This window comes from Plectropomus leopardus, chromosome 9 (assembly GCF_026936395.1).
Source record: "Plectropomus leopardus strain MGB_pleo_1.0 chromosome 9, ASM2693639v1, whole genome shotgun sequence".
NCBI classification, from domain to species: Eukaryota; Metazoa; Chordata; class Actinopteri; order Perciformes; family Serranidae; genus Plectropomus; species Plectropomus leopardus.
This window is the reverse complement of record NC_142184.1, coordinates 15,764,419-15,788,577: the sequence shown is the minus strand read 5'-3', so window position 1 is coordinate 15,788,577 and position 24,159 is coordinate 15,764,419. Positions and strand designations below refer to the sequence as shown.

At 38.9% G+C, this 24,159-nt stretch overlaps 1 protein-coding gene across 6 annotated transcripts; it reads left to right on the top strand.

Moving 5' to 3' along the window:
- The first annotated feature begins 819 nt into the window (after positions 1–819).
- Positions 820–23,367, top strand: uckl1b (uridine-cytidine kinase 1-like 1b). Of its 6 annotated transcripts, none has more exons than XR_015777479.1 (15): positions 820–976; positions 7,215–7,408; positions 8,784–8,890; positions 10,881–11,051; positions 11,407–11,478; positions 13,148–13,337; positions 13,562–13,623; positions 17,886–17,905; positions 19,299–19,397; positions 19,521–19,614; positions 20,118–20,180; positions 20,318–20,440; positions 20,602–20,635; positions 21,092–21,199; positions 21,287–21,427. XR_015777479.1 is itself a non-coding variant. In XM_042490980.2 (15 exons), exons 1-15 carry the CDS (start codon positions 903–905, stop codon positions 21,793–21,795), a joined length of 1,614 nt encoding a protein of 537 aa, XP_042346914.2. In that variant the 5' UTR covers positions 820–902; the 3' UTR covers positions 21,796–23,367. The 6 variants fall into 6 exon arrangements, 5 of the variants coding, with proteins under 5 accessions (XP_042346914.2, XP_087938197.1, XP_087938198.1 ...); XM_042490980.2 differs by lacking the exon at positions 20,602–20,635 and adding an exon at positions 21,716–23,367 and having other exon boundaries at positions 21,287–21,443; XM_088082071.1 differs by lacking the exons at positions 17,886–17,905; positions 20,602–20,635 and adding exons at positions 16,741–16,757; positions 21,716–23,367 and having other exon boundaries at positions 21,287–21,443.
- Positions 23,368–24,159: the final 792 nt, after the last annotated feature.

Sequence of the window (24,159 nt, the reverse complement as noted above, 5' to 3'; positions counted from 1 at the left end):
TGACATCACATTTCTTGTCCTGCATTCAGATGCATTTCACAAGCTATTTGACCCTTTGAAACCCTATAATTTAACCCTATAATAAAGTATGGGGAGAAAAGGCAATGACCAACTTGGCAAAAATGTCCCACAAATTGCAAGAAATTATGAAAGGTGGCAAGAAATTTACCCAGTAATTATTTTTTAAAAAGAGGGGGGATTATTGGAAAATAATTTTACAAAAATAGGGAGAAATGTTAAAAAAAAACAACATATTTCTAATTATGATTTTTATGTTTTAAAATTATGTTGCAGAAAAATATAATAAAATACATTTTAAAATTAATTATTTTACAGTACTTGTTTTTTTCTTGTTTATTTATTTATTTATTGGCCTGTTTTAATTTGATTTTCTTGTACTTATAAATTTCTTGCACATTTTTGGGCCATGTGTTTTGTGCCTTCTTCTCAAAGAAATCAAACCAATTTGCTCAGGTTTTAAAGAGTAACATGCATTACATCATACATTCATAGAAATATTTTTAAAATTAAGATTATATTATAGCCTTCAACTGCATCTCACACGAACACTTAAATATACACAAGTCTGTGTATGTCATAAATGGTACAAGTCAGTATTCACATATAAGATCTCACACGTGGCTTGTTGAACCTCACCCATGGTTGGCAGCCGTTGGCCGTTTCCAGTTTTGGGGAAAGGCCCTGTGTGATTACACAGTACATGCTGCTGGCTGGAGATCGAGAAAACAGAACAGACGCATTCTGGGGCTTGGAGTCCATACGGCGCGACAATGTTGTCGTTACCCTGCGATGGCGAACGACCATACGCCTACAAGCCCCATGATGCCTCAGCGCTAACTATGATCAACGCTGCACTCAACACCTGATTGTCAACAGTAGCAATGTCCTCCGTTAGCAGGGACGATAGGCTTTCAATGATGGAGAACGAAGAGAAAACTTCGTCTTTGTCGAACAGGTAAAACAGTTAAAATTCGGGGTGTTTTTCGGAAACCATAGACATAATGAAATTATTGTTTGGCCTGCTTTTCTTAAACAAAATTCACTGACAGCTGGTTAGCATCTTTACGGAAATACGACTTGTCACACTGTGTGCCTCCATGGTCACAGTTATTATAACGTTAGCTTATATAAAAGTATCATGTCGCTGTAATGGCAGACAGGAAGTTACAGCGTAATTGTTAGTTTATTTCAGATGTCATATTAACCCAGAGTACCCGAAGACCGTCCCTTTGTCCCAGTCTTTCGCTTGGTTATATCAGTTTTCATATTTTACACGAGGTGTCCTCCTGACATAACTTCATTGTTACCCTCTTAAATCAGGAAAACAAAGGGATACTTAAAAACACTCACCTTAAATATGTTAACGTGTAACAGTTGTAGCCGGAGAGAAATTAATAACCTCAATGAAACATTCAGTGAAAGCTTTATTTGGGCAGAGGGCACAAGCATGGCATGGTCTTTTCTGCTGGCACGGCAGCATGAGTAAAGTGCTCACTACCGACAAACTAACGCCCTCCTCTTATGGGAAATACAAGGCCACAGAAAAAAATAACATTTGATTTTGGTGACTAACACTCTCACTAACACTAACTGAATAGCAATGATGTCATACTGTGATAATGACCCAGTTAGTCAGCTCTCTGGAACCACCTCCAGTAAAACCAGCCTTCAGTCTGGTACCCTATTGAGCCACAAGAGGGTGTTGCTGCATTGGTCTGTTCACTGAGTTTCTTCATGTTTTGGCAGGCTCACTAAACCGGTCTCAATCACAGGCATCAAAGTTATATTCGCATTTCAGAGGAAAATGTGGTACCCTATTATTTTTTTCTTTCCTGTTCTTCTGATTAATTTATGAACTGTTTAACATTGATTGCTAGATCCATGTGTGTTATTGTTTTAGCTGCTCATTCAGGAGGACAGCCTTTCAGGTGTTGCAGGGATTAGGGCACCATGACTGACTTGAATTGTATTAGTTTGTATTGTTAAATACCCTTCACCTTTGTTGCCACTCACACCTCCTGATTAGCCCACTCCACAACCCATTGTTTTAGTCTAGCCTTTGATTTAAAAGTATAAAAACCTTGTTCTGAAAGTCAGTCTTCAGAGTTGTCTCCACAACCCATTAAATAAAACTCAACTGAACCAGCCACAGAATTGGATCTGAATGAATTGTTCAACTTCAGCATCATTTAACATTGCAAAAACTTGTTGATATTTACAGTGGGGCTGTGAGTAAACACACAAGTTTAAAAGCATATTTTAATGGTGTGAATTTGGCTGAAATTTGTGAGCACAACTTGCAGAAGAGGGAGGAGCAGCTCTCTTCTGTACTCTTTGTGTCCTCATGTGAACCAAACTATAGTATACTACTATAGTTCGAACACCAGTCATACAGCCAGCGAAAATCTACCGCATAACACAAAAAGGAGATCTGGGTGCTGACAAGAGGCACTCTAAAACAGTAGCTTACACACCAAGTTGTGCTGTGCAGCCAGTTTACATTTGTACAGGGTTAGCATACAGCACTTCTTTCTTTGTTTCTTCTTTGGTATCAGATTGGTACATGGTATAGGCCAGTATGCAAGTTCAGGTATCTGGATCAACACTGGGAAGAAAAAAGCAGTATTGGAACATCTCTGCCTTTAAGTGGGTGACTATGATGTAATCCAGCACTCAAAAACACCACAAACTACATCCTTAAATAATTACCAGGTGAATCAGCACCTCCATTATGCAGTCATAACAGAAGTTAAACCGTAAGAGCTTTGCATAGATTTTATTTAGCTGCACGGTTATGGTAAGTGTTTCAAATATTTTGAACCCTTTGTGTGTATTTATGTGTGTGTGTATATATATTATATATATATATATATATATATATATATATATACTTACATAACTCTGTCCTAGTTTGTTATATAGATGAGAATAAGCATTTGGAATTTGGATAATTTTAAAATATCTTGTTCCTTTATAGCCGCTGTTAAATGTTCAGCATTATATGCTGCTTTTAATAAATAGTCAAACATTCATCATACTGTACAGTACTTACAATATCAGTCATTTTCACTTTAGCTTGGGCCTCTGACCCTTCTGAGTGTCTCTATAGCCATGGAGTGACAGCTGAATGTTTGGCATAGCAACCAGTTCAGGCTTCTTGTTTCGATGGTGCTTTCTTGCTTTGCAGCTGTCTTCTGACTGCAGTTTAAAGCAACAGCGACAGTCCCAAAACTACAGTGAAGATTCAAGAAAAACACTGAATTCCCGCGTGTCTCTCCCTTGTGGTTTTAACGAGGAAGTAAACCAAATTGAGGACTTGTCAAGTTCATATTCCAAATATTTGAAAACGCTTTAAATGTTGGTTTAAATCTACTCTAGTAGTGTCTGTGGTTCTTGGGCAGTGGCCTGCTCAGTTCTTGGGTTTGTTTTTTGCTGCACTGGGAAACATTAGTCTGTCTCCTCTGATTGCTGAGAATAATGATTTGTTTGTCTGTGCTTGTGGCCCGGGAGGAGTGCGAGTGCGTGCATGTGTGTGTTTATGTGTTGTATGTGTGTGTTCCCTGTCAGCTGTAGCGGTAGTGTTGGGTTTCATCATGCTGTTTATTCCCCACCCTTCACTGGAAGTGAAGTTAGGGAGGGGACATCGCTGTGTGTATGTGTGTGTGTGTGTGTGTGTGTGTGTGTGTGTGTGTGTATATATATGTGTGTGTTTGCTGTCGTGCTGATGTCTCCAGACTCTGGTGTAAGGCTCATAGAGACATGGCAAGTCCCTTCAGGGGTAAAAACACATTGCCTCCTCTTTTTTTCCTCTTCTCTCTCTCTCCTGTCTCCAGTTTCCTCTCTCTTCACCTCCCCAAAACAGCCTGAAGGGAAGGGGAGGAGTTATTTTTCTCCAGTTTTTCTTTTTTACCCAGTTTGTTTATCAGTGTCTCTGTCGCTCTCTTCTGGTTCCTCTGTCACCTCCAGCCACTGACTGTCAAAAACAGATGACCCAAGCTTGGCATGTGTGTGTGTGTGTGTTACGTGTGTGCGTATGCCAGGAGTGGGAAGGTCTGGCTCTAACCTGATGCTATTAATACCACCTAATGAACATAATCTGTAGGGTAGGTTATCCTCTTACATTTGTTGGCTGGACGACTGAGGGGAGGAGTGGTGAGCGAGTGAAAGAGGAGGGAAAAGCTGTGCTGTAGTTTCACACTTAGTGTGCTCCCTCTACCAAGCTGCAGTGCCTTCTCTCTCTCTCCTCGACTGCTCCACTGAATGGAAGAAACAGAAAGCTAAACAGATGTTTAAAGTTTCGTTTCCCGTCTAATCTGATTCCTATGTATATTGCCAACCCTCTACCCCTCTCTCTGGATCTACTGTACCAGAGGACAGTGCTGTTAGTGCTTTATGATAGTATGTGTATATACTGAGTATACCTGTTGGAAGTAATACAAGTTTAAAACAAACTTGTGCAATTGCACAGTGGGAGCTTCACTTATATTTTTCTTCAGTTATGAACTCCCTACCATCTTTCTCAGGAGCTAGAATATCTGGCTGTTGGACTCTAAGATCTGATGGCAGGTAAGTGCATTTTATGTATTTATGTACTTTTCTTTTCCTCTTAATTATGGGATCCTCAGGTGTACAATTGGGTGTTTTTGCTGACACCCCCCTCCTGTGAGAGGTTTAAGTCTCTTGAGCTTCTCTCTTCAAGAAGTGGATAGACAAGATCGACAACTTGCTCTCTTTGAAAAAGAGCTCAGGTTTTTGTTGACATGCTTTAAGAAAGTTTGCATCTGTCACATAGTAGCATAAATTTAGCGTGAGTGACTGTAGTAGTTGCTTTTGTGCTGTAACTCCAAGTTTTGGTGGGATGTTGTGATGGTATACGCTCATATAAGTTTTATGCAGTTTTGTTACAGAAATGTATGATTCAACACAAAATGAACTCAGATGTTTTAGTCCTGCTCAAGAGGTTCAGGGTTTGGTTTTGTTAATTAATGCCTTTGTGCATTTGTGCTGCCTTTAGTTGGTTTTGTAAAGAGTCGTGGGTGTTTTTTTAAGGTTGGGCAAAAGAAATCATGTGTCATGTGAGAATTGACCACTGCTGAAAGTTGGGGCTTAGATGGTTACCATGTCTGCTCTTATCACAACCTGGTCTCTTGTACCTTACACTGAGACCTCTTAGCAACCATTCTTTTCACAAAGTCATCAGAGATGAGTTTTCGCAATGTTTTATGAGCACTGTGACTGTAGCCACTGCATGAGGGTATGATTCAGCACATCCAACTAGGCTAATCTTTTATGGCACCCTGGTTTGGCTTTAACTGATAACCCAGGTGGAGTGCCTCCTGGCCGAATGTTCTCTTAGTCATTCCCCACTTTCTGGCTCCTTCCATGCTCAGATGACCCTGTTGTGACACGAAAAATCTTTGCTCTCTCTTGTTTGCTGCACATCTGACCTCCTGACCCTCCACCTGGGGAGGCGTGTGCTCTATATAGAGATGTAAAAGCAGAGAATTGACTGACAAACGGAGAAATACAGAGGTACATCTAGGCCTGCTCTTTTACACCTGCTATGGCATCTGGCTTTTTACAATCCTCACTGGGGGAAGTGTGGATGTCTCGAATAATGCAGTAAGTGTTGCTAGCAACTTTTACCTTGTTAGACTTATTTCACTTGGAAACTAGTGTTTGTAAAATGACTAAGGCAGCAGTTGTGTTGATAATGCTTCATGGTGATATTTCTTGTGCTATCTAGTATTTTATGACATCAGAGAATTTAAAGTGATTTGCTTAATCCTTTGAAACCTTGATCAAAATGTTGTGCTGCATTCAGACACCTTTCACATCCTATTTAAACCTCAGTGAAATGCTTTAATTCTTTGAAAAAACACAGGGAAAAAAGGCAAAGACCAACCAGGTAAGAAATGTCCAAAAGATTGTGAGAAATTAGTAAAAGGTGACTAGAAAGTTACCTGAAAACCTAGCTGCTCATTGCCTTTTCTTGCCTTTTCCCAATGTTTTTGAAAGAAATCAAACCAATTTGCTCAGGTTTCAAAGGGTTAATCGATAGATTGATTGACAAATAATGCTCCACAAATTCATCAGCCTTCGTCAGAATAAAACTTGCAGGAGAGGTAAGGCAGGTTTTCCAGGGGAAGTTGAGTTCTAGACAGATTACTCAGCAATGAGTTAGACCACTTCTTTGTTTAGTTTGTCTCTGCTCAGAATCTCAATCAGTCACAACCATTAACTGAATGTTAATGCTCATTCTTATTCATTTTCCTCGTTATGTCGAAAAAGTAAACTCTTGTTCTCTGAGTGCAGCAATAGCAAGCCATATACTCTTACAAAAGACTGTAGATGCAATTTTGGCGTTGCAATACAAGACATTAGATATTACATACATTTCTCCAGTGGAAATTTGGTCATCGGTAGTATTGTGTTGCACAGAGGAAGTTTTTGAGCAACATGTTCAGTTTGAATAGTCCATGCAAATTCCCCCTGTACCTGGCTCACATAAGCATCTCGTATCTGTTTTGAATGAACATTTGCCATTTATTTATGAGGACCTTTTTATCTTATCATTATAGACAACACCCTCACTGCAAAGCATGTACACATGATTCAGCTGAGCGCACAACAGTTTGGAAGACTGTAGACATGTCGACATGAGTCAACATTTTCCTACTGAGTTGACATATAGTGTACTTTGGTATCTGCAGCAGTTATACTGTGCAAGATTGGACAAAGCTCAACGTTTGAAGATGCAAAAAATTAAACATTAAACCAAAACATAAGGCAACACAGCACTAGCACTGTCTTGTTTATCGTCAGTTAACTGGGTCACCCACTATTTGAAGTCCATCTGCATTGCTATGCCTCTAAACTGTCTGTCTGTTAGTGTATTTGTGGTCACTGCAGAGACACAGGAAAGATCTTTTCTTAACCAAAGATGATCCTGTAGATTACATTTGTGTTGTGAAGGCTATCCTGTTGTGGCCATGACTGCCTGTTTAACACCAGCTTTCACCATTCACCATAAAAGCCATTTTATTACATAGCACTATATAGCATAAATATAAGATGTAATTGATATAATTATGGTGAATTAGCTTAGCTCCAGTTCTATAAAATCTTTACCAACAAAATGCAAAAAAAAAAAAAAAAATGGCATGCTTTGTTGTGTGTTTGTTGCTTTACAGTGGAAGTGGCGAGGGATCGCTGGACCGGCTTCTCCCCTCGGTAAGCACAGGCCTTTCACCCAGGAAAAGGACTACCAGCCAATGTAAGTCTGAGCCTCCGCTCCTACGCACCTCCAAACGAACCATCTACACCGCTGGCCGTCCACCCTGGTACAACGAACATGGAACACAGTCCAAAGAAGCCTTCGTCATTGGTAGGACACACCACATCATAACAACACTGATGTCTTCTTCCCTTTTATATCTTTGTTTCATTTAGAGTACATTCTCCCATAAATTGTTATGCAATTTTTACATCAGAGTACATTAAAACGAGGGTTGTTCTGATCAGGTTTTTCTTCGCCTTGATCCAAGTATTATGTATTTGCCGATACTGGGTCTCAATCAGATACTTGTATTTACCTGGATAATACAACTGCACAGTGCACACTTCAAGTACTTTAACGTTATTAAAATCAATCCAGTGTGTATGTTTGACAGTTTAGTAGCACTGCAATGCAAAACAAGAAAAAAATGTCTGCATCCCAAAAGTTCCTTAAGGGTTTTTTTCATTTTATCTTTACAAAATAACAAAGTAAATAAACTTAAAGTATTTCTATATTGCTCTTATAACCGTATCACTTCGGGAAGCATTTTTAATAAAAAATAACAAGTAAACAAACACCACTTGGTGTAGCATATGTTCTTTCAACAAAATAACAAACTAAAATATGTCTTCAGAAATTGCTCTGAAATCAACTTAGTGTTGCATTGTAATTAAAGTACAGAGTACTATGAATGAGTAATACAATCACAGTTCCATGTCAAAGTATTCTCATATCTTAACTTCAACATTACCAGTCACAACAAGTAAAAATCGGCCACTATTCTCCTTATGATAGCATTATAGTAGTGGTGTAGCAGCTTAAGATGAACATGGAAAAAAATATTTCTACTTATAGGAGTGGCAGCATTAAAATAGAACCTGAATATCTGCCGCAAATCATGCTCTCCCTTTACAGCACCTGTGTGATGGTGGACGTAAACAAAGGGGTGCATGTTTAAAATAACTGATAATCATCAAACGTTTTTTGGGCCTGATTTTTAAGCTTTTAGGTCTTTTGGACACAGAAATGTTTCTGTGTTGGAAACAAAATTTATACCCTGTAAAAGCAGAAAATAAGTGTCTTTTGCAGAAATAAGCAATCACCATGTTTACCTCTAATGTGTATTGGCAAGCTCATTCAGTGTCATTATTGACATTTTGAGTGAGTTAAAGGTGGCTCTGATTTGATGTTGAGATGAATTCTACAAAGGGCTGTGTTTTGTGCAAGAGAGTAGGAATTACCTCAAAACTGTTGTTGGGGATATTTGCCTTAAAGAATGCCCTGGTATCTGTTTCTGCCTGCCTTTTTTACATGGCAGTATGCCACTAGCCTAAAGCAGCATCAGCATGCACATAATAGTGTGGCCTGTCAAGCCAGCGCAAGCACAGTGCGTTCCCTCCAAGAAAAGGAATTTTAAAATTACATTATTTCAGTTGATCGTGTTTGCAAACATTAACATATCTATGTCATTATTCTGTCACAGGATTGTGTGGCGGCAGCGCTTCAGGAAAGACAACAGTAGCCAGGAAAATCATCGAAGCTCTGGATGTTCCATGGGTTGTCCTGCTCTCAATGGACTCTTTTTACAAGGTGTGCATGTGCGAGTGCAGTATGTGTGGTATGTATTGATTGTGTGTGTGTGTGTGGTTGTGTGTGTGTGTGTGTGTGTGTGTGTGTGTGTGTGTGTGTGTGTGTGTGTGTGTGTGTGTGTGTGTGTGTGTGTGTGTGTGTGTGTGTGTGTGTGTGTGTCTCCATGTGTCCATTTGCATGCAGTCAGGCACCTGTTTATGAGTGCTGTTGTAATAGGAGGTTGAAATACTGGATGCCTTTCACTTAAAGGAGCAGTGACTTATAGTGGTAAGGACACAGATTGCAACCATCTGAAACTTCTCCCAGTTAGAATTCCTTTAGTGCTCATTTTTCAGGAAGTTCTTACCACAAGCAGAATTATCAGTGCGGTTATCGCAGCGGCCTCTTCCTCTCCATAACAACCAGCCCAGGTTATTAAAGCCGGCAAATACACTTAGGATCCAGACGTTTAGGGGTTGAATTATACGCATTATCTCCAAAACAGCAGACCCAGTGATTAAAACATTTTAATACATTGAATAAAGCAGTTTCCTGTTTTAAAAAATCTGTTTTTCCAACACTGCTCATCGAGGAAGGGCTGCAAACTACAGCAGATGTCGCAGAAATGCAAATTGCCTTATCTAAAGTCAGTGTTCGGTTTGTCTGTTTTGGGCTACTGTAGAAATATGGTGGTGCAACATGGCAGACTCTGTAGATGATGTCTTGCTCTCTATGTAGACAAAGAAAACATGCTTATTATATTATATTATATTTCTGATGATGTATCCCCCTAAATCTTACACACTTGACCTGAAGAATTAAGCTCACCTGAATGTTTTTATGTTTGTTTATGTCTTCTCATTAATCCAAATGCTTTCGGATTTAAGAGATTAATATCTAGACGTCAGATAAGTCCAAAATTTCTCCGTCTCTGTTTTGTATGGCTGCTAAACCCCCTAGTGGCCTAAAGGAAAGGAAGGAGTGAGACTGAGTGCTGGAGGCAGAGAGAAAGAGAGAATAGGATTGCCTTTGGATCCCAGAGGGGAAATGAAGATAAGAGGAAAGAAAGGAGACAGAAAGGATAAAATATTAGAAGGTGGATGAGTCAAAAGTGAAGCACAGTGGTGAGCAAATTGGGAAGAGGAAAAGAGTGGTGAAGGGCAATCAAGCAAGAGCCATCATTCTTGCCCCTCTATACCTCCACCCACTCTCCCGTTATGTAATCCTGTCACAGTCTGACAGCAGCGGTTCAGGCTGTGCAGAGTAGGAGGGATTTACTAGTGGCCAGTGGTACCATAGCCCTCAGCAAGGGCAAGTCTGCACACACACACACACACACACACACACACACTGCAATTCACTCTCGGCATCCAAAACATTTTGTCTTGAATATATGTCTTCTCACATATTTATCCCCTCTTCTTCTGTTGTGGCTTCATCATGTTTGCTCGCAGCCCCCAGAGAGCCTGTAACACCAGTTTATCATATTAAGTGTGTAATCAGTTCACTTGAAGAGAGGGTGTTGCTGTTCTCAAACTGCCAAATAGCAGGTCTGGGGTTTTAATGCTCTGCCACCCTAAGGGCGCTCACACGCACACGCACACGCGCACACACACACACACACACACACACACACACACACACACACACACACACACACACACACACACACACCACCTGGTACAGACGTCACAGTGGCGCATGATGTTCTCCTAAATTTAGGTCCCCTAACTTCAACTGCTCTTGAACAGTATTCTGTGTCTAAATGTTTTTGCACAAGCTTATGTAAATGATGTGGGAAACCATTATTTGAGCATGTGTTCTTGTTTTTTTAGAATCAATTTGTGTAAAATTGTTTTTGTTTTTTTCTTGAATTGCAAAGAAAAGTGTGTATGTCTTAGCAACAGCCAGAAACTGAGAGACAGAGGAATTATTTTGCTCAAGAAGCCTGTTTCATCATTGATGTGTCAAGTTTTGCTGTGAAGTAATTCCAGCATTGTTGCATTCCCAGGTCCTGTCCCCAGAGGAGCAGACTCTGGCTGCCAGTAACGACTATAACTTTGACCACCCTGATGCCTTTGACTTCGATTTGCTGACCCACACCCTGCGAAAACTCAAACAGGGCAAGAGTGTGAAAATTCCTGTGTATGACTTTACGACCCATGGGAGACAGAAGGAGTGGGTAAGGATGAATACACAAATGCTGCAATGCACTTTGTGAGTCAGTGAGTAAGCATGCCAGAGTTACTGCATATAATCTTAGTTTCTCGATTACCTAAGAGGGTTTTAATCTCCCTCGCCAGAGGTTCAGAGTCACATTGCAAATCTGCTACTCCAGATGGTCACTGACAAGCCATTATTTTGATGCCTTCTTTTCGTACTTTCATGTCTATTAACTACAGTTTGGCCATCTCTCACCAGGGGCACCTGCCAAATTATGATCAATCATGATGAGTTTTGCAATATACTGTCTATTTTTCCATGTACTGTGTATGTTCATTGTATTCTAATCATACATGCATGTGTGTCCACCACAGAAAACCGTATATGGTGCCAGTGTTATCATTTTTGAGGGAATCATGGCCTTTGCAGATAAAAAGCTTTTGCAGGTAAGGCAAGGTTATTGTCGTCTAACTTCTTCAAGCTGGTTGCTGGAACATATTTTGTTAGATTTAATTTTTATCTGTGCATGTGGTCTAACATATTTTTTTGGACATAATAAGGGAAGGAACTTTTTGCTAATTTTCTTGCTTACACAAAGTAGTGTTGTCTATGTAAAAACAAGCTCATCAATTAAATTTGCAAACCATGATTAAAATGTAAACAAAACACTGATATCACAGATATATATATTTTCCATATATGTTTATGCCTCTCATATATATATATACACACACACACACACACACACACACACACATATATATACACACATATGTATATATTATATGTCGTCTTTCATGATAAAGCAATTTGAGTTTACATGTAATGAAATGTACTAAATAAATAAAATTGCCATTGCCATATATCTGTATCTAGGGGTGCTCAATTAATCAAAATATTTTTAAATACAATATGGCCGAGTACAATATCCAAATCGCAGGAGGTACAATTTTTTGATTAAGTTAAAATGTGTCAGACATACCATAATAAAAGAAGCGTTTCGGTGCTACAAAGATGCCCAGCCTACAAATCATATTCCACATGTAAGAGAACATGTTTGTTAAGTAGAAACCCCAGCAAAATTCATATCAGTTATTTTGTATTTTTTTAAATTAAAAAAAGTGCAAAAAATACTAGTCCTACTAAAATCGCAATGCACGTCAGTGAAAATATTCATTAGAATAATAATACTTTTTCATATTGTGCAGCCTTATCTATATATATATGTGTCTGCATATATGTGTCGGCTGATAGTGAAAAGAAATTGCTGCTCAAAAATGCCAAATATATGTTTGAAGGGATGTACTTTGTCCCCCAGAGAGCACTGACAAGTTTATTTTTTAGCTGGAAAATGCCATTTATTTAACAGATTCATCCTTACCCATTACTTCCCGATTGACTGACAGGTTTTTAATACACATACTAATTTAACAATGTTAATCTTTTCAGGTGCTTCAAGGGTTTATTGATATCAGAGGTGATTTTAAGCATTGGAGAAAAACAGTATTTTTAATAATTATGAGCTGAAAAAAACTGATCTTTCATCTACAGGTCCATCTGTTAAATGACATACTGTACTTATGAATGTGAATATAGCTGCAGTTTATATAATTAAAAACATGTTAGTCCCTTAATCTTACTTACAGGACAGAAGTAGGTTAAATACATACCTGTTGTAATGGGGTGGTGGCTGTCAAAAATAAACAGAATAAATTACAAAGATTAATTAAGAGTCACCGCACACTTGCAGCTCCAATGTAATAATTTATTTAAAAGAAAACAGTGTTTCAACAGCTAAATTGCCCTTGTCTGGGTTAATTATTGCATTCATCCATATCAAACTCATTCCAAGAGACATTTTGTTCTGAGCATTTCACACTGGTTGTCACAAAAAAGACAGGACACTTAAACTATCAAAACAAACTGATAATAATTAACGTATCATTGCACAGCTGTTAGAAAAGGTACACCCACAGAGTTTGACCTTAAATGTCATGAAGAAGCTAAAAATAGAATTAAGGAGGTATATTTAGCATGTAATATTTTACATGTCATCTTTGTGTGATACAAAGCTTTATGTTCAGCTAAACTTTCCGTTTCATGTTTTCATGACAGTTGTTGGACATGAAGATTTTTGTGGACACAGACTCTGACATCCGTCTGGTGCGTCGGTTGAGGAGGGACATTACAGAGCGAGGCCGAGACATCGAGGGTGTCATCAAACAGTACAACAAATTCGTAAAGCCAGCGTTTGAGCAGTACATCGAACCCACCATGCGCTTGGCTGATATTGTGGTGCCACGAGGTGTGACATAGTACTCCATCCATGCATATTTATGTGAATATATAGACCAGTTTGATATGACAGCACTGCTACTATTAATGAATAAACTCACTGAACAGAGCAAGTACATAATGTTTGGAATTCAGTCAAATTGTCTCGCATTTTACTGCTGTTAAATGAGATAGTCACTGTTTTCTTATAATTCCTACAAAGTTAGCATGCCGCTTTGTTTCCTGTCCAATTAGGTGGTGGAAATATGGTGGCCATCGACTTGATCGTGCAGCACGTTCACAGTCAGCTGGAGGAGGTAAGAAATGTTACACTCACAGACCTGTGTACTATGAACAGAAACTGATTAACAAGACAATGTGTAGTGCCAGGTTATAGAAGTATACTGCCTAGATCAGGATTCCTGCAGATCCTTAAGAAATTCTTAAAGTCATTAAATAAATTCAGTTAAATATAACACCTTAATTGGCTTCTAAATGCCTTAAATTAATCTTTCAGAAGTCTTAAAAATGCTTGGGCATGAGAAGTAAGATTTTTATGGATTTTTTTTTCTCACAATGCCTTGCAAAAGCTCAAAATAATGAATAACTTGTTTTAAAAAAAACAAATGTCTCTTGCATGAACATAAGCAAAAAATGTTTTATTTTTCAGTATTTTGTTTTAAATATAAAATAAAATTATCCGGATCTTAAATACAGATCATGCCTTTTTTTTTGTTCAATATTGGCAACTAAAAAATTAGTCTTAAATTTCATTCCATGTGGCATTTAAAAAGTATTAAGTCTTAAATCCCACTTGTCCTAGGCCAGGCATGTCAAACTGGTCCACAGGGGGGCCGGTGTGGCTGCAGGTTTTTGTGCCAACCAACCAAGAGCACACAGTTTGACCAATCAACTGTCTGAAGACGGAGATCAGTTGATTAAATGAGTCAAGTCTGGTGTGCTGCTACTTGGTTGGAAACAAAACCTGCAGCCACACCGGCCCCCCTGTGGACCGGTTTGACATGCCTGTCCTAGGCAGTAGAAACCCTGACGACGATCTGCACCCAGAGAGGGTGTAGTTGCTGTCAGTAATCACCAGCTCCATCACTCCCTCTAGTGGATGAAAAATTCCGTGAACAGATTTTTGGGGAGGATGTGCATGATTGTTTTGGGCTTGTTAAGTGTTCTTGAACAGAAAATTTGGATAGAAATAAATATTATTTTATTTTAATAATTCATTTTAATGATTTTAAGTTCTGTGTGAGCAGATATTTGTTTCAAGAAAAAAGCATTGCAATTTAGACCAGAATACATGTAATTTCAGCTTTTTTTTTTCTTTTTTACTTATTAGATGCAAAATAACAAATAAGGGAAATACCACCTACATTAAGAATTCCAGTATGTTATTTCCATGGCATAGGAAAGTTCATACAATATTTGTGAACATGAGCTACTCTCTCTCAAAGCTGCTAGCCATATAAGTAGCTTAAACTTCTGATATCAACGAGTATATAGTCTGAATTGGAGCGTTATTTTGTGGGTCTACAGAGTGTTTGCTTTCTCTTTTATACCCAAATGAGCTTTATTGTATTGTACTGTTCTAAGTTCTGAAACAGAAAATGTACCCATATACTCAAAATATTCGCTTGGCTGCTCTCAAGTTGAAAACACACTGGCACCTTAGTATTGTGGTGTTCAAGTGATGTATTTCAAGTGCTGCCCTTACAACAAGGAAGCGTCGTGCTGCAGCGCATCAACAGAAGACCACACACAGTTAATACTATTTTTATCAAAAGATCTCTACTTCTTCCATCTTTGAATTAGCTTAATATGTTGACACCCACTAATTAAACCAGATTTCTCACCTGGAGAGCTGTGGCTCGTCAGGGTATATCCTTTTTGTTATTGTCTTTATAACGATGGCATGTAGGTCATAAAGCTGGGGGTATTTCTCAACCTAAGCAGCTAGCCTCTTTTAAGCCATTCTTCAACACACACAAGTGACAGCAACAGAGTTCTCTTTATACATTCATGGTGAGGAGTACAGCTGCCACAGGAGCAGAGGAGAGCTGCTAAGGGAGCCTGTGTGTACAAGCAGGGAGCAAGTAGAGAAAATACAAAGAGTTTCAGAGCAGCAAGGCGTGAATAGGACAGTGACTTGAAGTGTTGTGTGGCGGTTTGTCCATGAGCACCGGCGCGCATCTAGCCACCGCTGGTGTGGTGTTTTACTTAGAAAATAATAGGCACAGCTGATTCGAAGCGCGCCGTTTGGCACCGGTGTGATTTGGCTTTCAGTGTCATCTATAACATCTTTCTCAATTCATTGCCAGTGGAGCAATTCCAGACTTTGCACTATAGAGCATCAAAAATGAAAAGTTTTAGTACTATAGGTTTTGGATTTGGGAGAGAGTTGTCCATGTCTACGAATATTTTCGGACTGTATTAGATCATAGAAAGGACATGTATACATTTTTCAAATGGGCGAAGTTTCCCTCTAAGTTTTGACACTTTCTGTCTGTCCTGTAATAAGGCACACGATACATTCTTGATAGTCGTCATCCAATAAGATTCTGAATCTGAAGTTAGAGTAGAGTAAGACGAACACAAAGAAAGATTTTTTAACTTTCGTAATTTATTACATGTAAAATCTGGTCTTTCTAGAATTTCTGTCACACAGATCCAACTGAATAAATGTGAATTAAGCCCTTTTAATATGCATTCAGGATGGAGTTACGTGAACCTGCTGTAATGAGGGACTTGCAAAAATCAACAGGGAAATTATTCAGATTAATTAAGAGTCTCCAGACATTTGAAGCTCTAGTGTGATCACTTATTTTGATAGAAAGCATTGTTTTAAAGGTATTAATTCCTGGTTGATATTCACTCATATCACACCATTTCTTTAAAACAATTCTTTAGATTTATAAGTGTAAGTTTTAAATCAAATTGACAATGTCACATAATATCTATTACTGTGGGATAATTAAGTCCTGATACATTAAGAAGTGTCATTAATTGCACTGCCCTTATAGAAATCCTATTTTGGGGAGTTTTTCCTTGGGTGATGTGAGGGTCTAAGGGCAGAGGGATGTCGTACACTGTAAAGCCCTCTGAGGCAAACCATGTTTTGTGATAATGGGCTATATAAATAAAACTGACTTGACTTGACTATTTTCATAGTTTATTCTGCTTCATCTCCACAATAAGCTGAACCAGAGTGCCTTGTTTTGAATTTTGGATTTGTTGTGCAACATGCACTAATTTTCACCAAAGGCACATTTTTTGCTCGTGGGGAGCACTTTGTGTTACAGTGCAGTTTGCTTTTGTTTCCTCCCCACCATACACACACATTAACACACGCGCCACTGATGGACTGCTTTCTCACCCTCTCTCCCCCCACATCCCCCCACCCCAAATCCCTCCATGGCTCACAGCGCGAGCTCAGCGTCAGGTAGAGTGGCCTTTATCCTGTATATCATTCTCTCCTCACCATCTGTCCAATTCCCCGACTGCTCCAGCTTCTTACTGGGAGAGAGAAGAAAAGAGGCCAGCAAAACCAACCTCTACCTTCCACTGATCTGCTGGCTGCCGTGGCACATCACCAGGCGGCACTGTTGTATCTGTAGAGCAAATATGGCTAATTAGTGATCAGTCATAATTGTATGAGACTGTGCCAAAATGTTGTGAAGACACCAACATGGGAAAGATTTAAAAACTGCATGAAAGCTGCTGTCAAAAACATTTAGTCAAACTAAGATCAAAAGTTTGGATGTGGTGTGGTGCAGCCAGCATTTAATGTAAAGATGTTGGTTTTCCTTCTCTCTACCTTTTTAGAGAAATGACAACTTACACTCTTCCTGCCTTCTGTGTCTAAAAATACACCAATGAGTCAAGTCACTGACCCCTCCTTTCAGCGGCAGAGAGAGTGACTTTAGCAGAAAGTGAGAGAGAGGAAGCTCTTGCTACAGCTATTGTTGACTATCACATACCTCAGCCACAGAGAAAGTTTCCAATACCCTACTACAAAGCGCTGAGTTTTTCCATTGAATGTCGGCCACAGTAACTGAGACAGAGAGAGAGAGGAAGTGAGCTTGGTGCCTGTCTTTAGACACAGGATGTGCTGGGGCCTGTGAGCTGAAATACCTACCTCTACTGTTCTACACGGTGAAAGAGTGACAGCCGCACGATAGCTTGTGCACCTCCCACGCATACACACAATGGATGCACATGTATCGGTATCAAAAATCTGATCCAGAAAACTCTTTTACCCTAGTCTCTGCAAAGACTTTCGAAAGCAAGACCTGTTACATCATTTTTTCCTCTAATCATGACACTATTGATAACTAGGAAATATTGTTCAATGTAAAATGGCAGACTACTTTGGTGGTAAGCACACTTCGGAGACATTTGACATTTACGAATCTCCGCTGTCACACTTTTCACCGTGTGTGATAATCCCTTCATCTCTTCATCCACCTGATGTTGTGTCTCATTTTTTTCCCCTCCTCTTATCTGTTTGTCTTTCTGTGTCCCCTCTGTTGTGATTGTTGTGTTTCGTCGAAAAAAACTCTCCCTATAGAGGAAACTTCGCTGGGATATGTGAGCAGATTTGCTATGATTTTTCTTTTCTTTGCATCTGGCTAATGTTTAGCTCAGTGACGTCGTGGATACTGTAGTGTCAACATGACTGCGTCACTGAGGATTTGTTAAGAGTGTGTCTGTTCCTTTAGAGCTCAGGGTAGACCTAGGCCACCTAGATATTCAAACCTAATGTTTAAACATGGAGTCCAAGAGAATGATTACAAGTAGCAGAGACCTATCATGGAAAATATCCATCATGTAGTGCTGGGCAATTTATCAATATTATATTGATATTGTGATTCGAGTCTAGATATCTTCTTATATTTTGGATATCTTAATATAGTTTTTTTGGATATCATAATATTCAGTTTATACCCTGCTACTAGTACAGATATGGTTACAGCCAATACGGTTGGTTGAATAGATACAAATATTAGTTTATTCATTTATCCCTAATATCCACTGGGGCTGCAATGGTATGAGATTTTCATGGTATGATAACCATCTGAGAAATTATTACGGTTTTACAATATCATAGTCTTACACACTTATAATTATTATCAGTCAAAGATCCTTTTAAAAAAATAAAAACAGAAGGGTTAGTTTTGGTTGAACAAATGCTTTATCACTATAATTGAGACTTTTTTAGACCCATTTTTTAATGGAAGTATGTCTCCCTTTTAAAAATAACACAAATAAAGGTGAGATTTTCCATTTAGTTGCCTTTCTTTTCAATTCCGTAGAAAAGCAAATGTATGAAAATTGTCGACTTTCATATCACAGTATACCTTAAAACCGGTATATTGCTGCAACTAATATTCACATTATTGATTATTATTTATCAGAAATCTCACTTTGTAAATACTTTGTGAAAAAAACAATAGTCAACCCTACAAATCATGACAATGTTGATAATGTATTTTGTAAAAAATATGATATTTGATATTGCCCCGCCCTACCATTATGCATGTATTTATATTTCAGTCAAATTTAAAATCTCTCTATATAAGGTTAATTTTTATCTGATCAGTTGTAACATATTTTCCGTCATCATGGTCTCTGCGCTGCTGTAATTTTCCACTGAAATAACTCAACACTGGCACTGCGTGCTTTGCTGTTTTTTCCCAAGCAATCCTATTACAGCAGTTGCACACTACCATTTTCAACTTTGCTCTAACTACTACTGAAAAATTATGAAACATATATCTTTTGCATGTACTTACACGTGTGTGTTTGTTTCTCAGTGTGCAGACAGTGTGTGCACGCTTGTGTGTAAACCTGCACATACTGTTCACATGCATACACAGAAGTGTTAATTGCACTTGAATTCATGTGTCTGTCCATCTTCCCCTCTTTCCGTTCCTCTCACCCCGCACCACCCCCACTCTACTATATGTTGCCGTGGTTACAGGGCAGCCCTGGCTTCTGCACACCAGGCCCAACCCCTCCCCCAGACCCTCAGTGTTCTGGAGAGCACACCCCAGGTCAGGGGCATGCACACCATCATCAGGTACGAGCTAAACGACCCAGATTAACAACTACAGTTGTTTCCACGAAGAAAGAAAGGGTGCAGTGAACAGCGGCTGGCATCATTATACATCCTGTGTCTTCTTTTCCTAATCACCACATTTAGAAACAAGGAAACCAGCCGCGATGAGTTCATCTTCTACTCCAAGAGGTTGATGCGACTGTTGATTGAGCGAGCACTCTCCTTCCTCCCCTCGCAGGTGCCAAACACTGAGATGCACTGTTAATTAATTCATAGCACTGCATGGAGGTTCTGTAATCCTTTGTATTAAATAGGACATTGACTCTGAACCATTGGATACCGAGGTGTAGGTGGAGATACATGTAGGAGAAAGAAAGCATGAAATAATCAATGGATAGACAGAAGCTGACAGTATCAGAGTCAGATACAGAGCAATATGTGGCCTGAAATGGGAAAAGTTTATAAAAAGATAAAGATGAATGACAAAAGAATAAGTGCTTGTATTTGTTGAAGAAGAGAATCAGACAGACATTCACATGGCGAGCTGCAGCGTGAGTACGGAAACTTATCGAGTCATCACAATGGAAAGTTTCCATACCTTAACCATAAGATACAGGTTTGCATTACACAAACTACTACGTGACTGAAATCTGAAAAATGAAATTATTGACTTCTATAATACACTGTAGCACTATGATCAGCAGTGTACTCACACTGTTATGATTTTTCATATTATCTCAGGTCCACGTAGTCCAGACACCCCAGGGAGAGGATTATGAAGGCAGGACTTTCCACGGGAAGAGGGTGAGTGAACTCCATTTACTTCCTGCCGTCTTTATTTTATATTTTGTTTAAAGACCATTCAGAGGAGTTTTGTCTCCACCTAAACCGATGCAATTAACCTCTGTTTAATTTTTTTTCTTCTTTTGTTTTTTCTTTAGATCACAGGCGTGTCCATCCTGCGAGCTGGGGAGACCATGGAGCCGGCTTTGAGGGCCGTCTGCAAAGACGTACGCATAGGCAAGATCCTCATCCAGACCAACCAGGACACAGGAGAACCAGAGGTACAGATTTCAGATTGTGGCTTATGGTTTATAGAAATTGTGTAGAACAGATTTCCCTTTGCCCTGAAATACATTTTGATAGATAGATAGATAGATAGATAGATAGATTGATGTCTGTTTCATAAAAAAACATTTTATTTTAACTTTTTTTTTCTTTTCAGTTTTTTCTCATTACTGTTGGCATTGTTTATTTAGGTGAGAAATCTTTTTAAGCCTATTGCTGTACTTTTGTGGTGTTTAGATAGATAGATAGATAGATTTTTTTAAACTTTGTATATTGGTCAAAATCAAAAAATTATTTCATCATTTTTTCTTTTAAATTTTACTGAATAGCAGGGCAACTTCTAGCTCACCTGGTAGAGTGTGCGCCCCATTTAGGCTGAAGACCTCGGTTCGATTCCAGTCCATGGCCCTTTGCTGCATGTCATCTCCCTCTCACTCCCACCTTTCCTGTCTGACTATCTGTCCTATCAGTAAAGCACAAAAATGCCATCTTAAACTTCAACTGAATAGAAATCCAAAACTTGTAGTCTGTATAGAGTTCCTGCACTGCCCTGCCCCTCCCCTCCTCTTACATTTTCAGGTTGCTAATCATGGCACTCGTCATGTCAGGTTGGTGTTAACCCACATCCTGTCTCTAAACATTTTCAGCTTCATTACCTGCGTCTTCCCAAAGACATCAGTGAAGATCATGTTATTCTTATGGACTGTACTGTTTCCACCGGAGCTGCTGCCATGATGGCTGTTCGAGTCCTACTGGTGAGTGATTGTTAACAAATCCACGTCACCTGCGTTGAATCACATTTTTTATGTAGCCTGGATTCATGCATGTGCTTTCACTATCAGGACCATGACGTTCAGGAGGACAAGATCCTGCTGGTGTCTTTGCTGATGGCTGAAATGGGAGTCCATTCAGTGGCCTATGCGTTCCCACAGGTTAAAATTATCACCACAGCCGTTGACAAGAAGGTCAACGATCTTTTCCACATCATACCTGGCATAGGTGAGTAATGGCGGGGTAGGATTGCATTCACTTCCTCCCACTCCTTTCTTACATGTTGTTTTCTTACATATATTGTTATTTTCATTTTCTAATTTTGTTTTGCATGTTCAAAATAAAGATGTAATCTAATGTTGAAAAGAATTTTTAAAAAAAATAATAACAATAAATCTACCTTCTACCTACTATATTTACCTTTTTTCCCACATGACGTGCTTGATCTACACATGTCGACCTTTTTCAGATTTAACTGACAATGTTCGTTGTCCTTGTAGGAAACTTTGGAGATCGATACTTTGGAACAGATGCACCTCCTGACTGGAGCGATGAAGAGATGGATGAACCCAGTTACTAATGAAATTATTGGCAGTGCCCTAAGTTATTGGGTGAATCAGGGCTCTGCCTCCTCGAAGGACAATATGAGGACAAACACTCTGTTGGGCCTTAACGTGGGTCCTTCAAGGGCCAAAGGTACCCTGCGAGATCAGCTAAAAAAGGAACAAAGAACAAAGCGACAACTTTGCAAATGTACATTCATCTTATGGAATTTTGAAGTATATTATTTTATCTTGTGTAAATGCTGTTGTGGAAAGTGTTATGAAGGTTAAAATAATTTTATATGTACAGTATGTTCTTAAATCTAAATATTTTTATTTTAGTGTTTAAAGTCTGAAATTTGCAGGCATATTGATTTGAAAAGATATCTGTCGCCTTAAGCCGTGTACTGTGGACGACACAACTGAATGTGAAATTTGCACATGCCATAAAACAATCGAACAAAAAAATTTTTTTTACCACATACCTTTCTCACAACTTTCACAAAAGTAAAATCGGAATATGAACTCATGTTGCTCAACCTCCATCGCCACAAGCACTCTCTGAAGGACCATTCAATTGGAAAATGTGTGGGCGTATCTGTCTTTTTTTTTTTTTTAGCTCTCTGGTTCACCTTTTTTCCTTTCTCTGGATGCTGACCTAACCAGTTGAAACGGGTGTTGAAAACCGTTTTTCATTATACAGCTAAAAGTATGCACTTGTGGCGTATATTTATGCAGCATGTCCTTCATTTACATTTTTAGTTCTATGGATAGACCTGACCAGTCAGCAGGCAAGTCATACATCTTTTTGCTGCTATGAAAATGGGTCATCTGCATTTAACAAACACAGATTAAATGTTTATTTCAGTCTCACACATTCACACTCCTGATTTATGCCTTTGTTTCTCATGCAATAGATGACATTCTTAAAAATAAAGGGCTCTTGAGTCGGGCATACACATGAATTGAGATCATGTCAGAAAGTGCGGCGTTCACAAAGCCCTGCTAGTGCCTGATCTGTGTACTTGGTATTGAAATGAATGAGATGTGTCTGGTAAAGTTGGTGCCTTTTTCACTTTGCCTTGTTCTTTTTAGAGAAAAGTTAACAGTTTGCCAGACGTTGGGTCGCACTCCACAATATTCATCCATATGTTCATTTGATGCAGTCGGAAATCAAAAGCAGAGAAGTGCTGCATAATAAGCTCATTTTGATATCATTATGTAGCTTCATTAATAGGACACAATTAATTGTCATCAAAGATTTTGATGGAACATTTGTAAGGTTTTATTTATTTTAACTGCATGTTACATTTCAGAATGATAGAAATGTACAACATGAAGGGGAAAAACATGAAATGAGACATGTTGAAAATGCAACTTGTATTAGCTACAAGTACTGTTACTATCCATTGTATTACTTTCCATTTAGTCCCCTGCTACTGTGCTGTATTCGCTTACTGCTGAATACAACTGTTAGTGAGTCACTCTGTACTGAAAATGCATCGATTTTGTTTGCAGCCTCAGCGTTTGACTGCGTGCTGTTTTGTGCTTACCACTGCTGCTGCATGTTTTTTATATATGTTTAATAAAAGTGCAGTACTGCTTTCAAATGGCCTGCAGTGTGCTATTTTATTTATGTCAAATTGAATGATGTTATCCAGCTCAAACTGAGGTCAAATGCACATAACGTAAACTTAATCACCATGACCAGCAATTTTTATTTTTCCGTTATCAAACATTTCACGGCAGAAAGACATTACCTGCACTTTGAATGTGGTACAGGAAGGATGTTGTGGTTGTCCTCTTCTCATGGAAAGGAACTGATATCTTCCATCACTTTCCATAATAATTATCGCTCTGACAGCTGTCAAGACGCCAGCCATGGTAAAGTATGATTGACACACATTTGATGAGGCTGATGGACAATTACAAACCAGCAGCCTATTAGGCAGATATTGACCCACAAGAGGCATCTTTTCTTGGTGGGAGGGGGTGTGAGAAGGACAGTGAAAAGACGTGCACGAGCTAAGAATATCAGGAGGCTCAGCGGTGGCTTTTTTATTCTTACACTGCTCTAGTTTGCTGCTGTACATTTAAAAAAGTAACATTTAAAGGCTATAATGAGTCAATGTGCATGATCCTTTGCCTGATATGCATTTGTAAGGTCAAAATGTTTTGTATTATTTCTTCTCCACATGCCTAAATAGTGTATTTTAATTAAATTCAGATGTCTTTTACTTTTAATACCAAAATGAAATGAAAAGTTCACATTTGAACGGAGATGTCAGTGGAAAGTTTACCACCAGCACTGACAAACAGGAAGGTGGTGTGTCTGTGTGAGTGTGTGTGTGTGTGTGTGTGAGTTGCATCCCCATTGGTAGTACAGAGCACGATGACTTCAC

Excerpts from the sequence above, each read along its gene's own strand:
- uckl1b (XM_042490980.2), top strand. The coding sequence starts at position 903 with ATGTCCTCCGTTAGCAGGGACGATAGGCTTTCAATGATGGAGAACGAA. Across the intron at positions 13,338-13,561 it reads TGATATTGTGGTGCCACGAG|GTGGTGGAAATATGGTGGCC; the intron begins GTGTGACATAGT and ends CTGTCCAATTAG. Across the intron at positions 13,624-17,885 it reads TTCACAGTCAGCTGGAGGAG|AGGAAACTTCGCTGGGATAT; the intron begins GTAAGAAATGTT and ends CTCTCCCTATAG.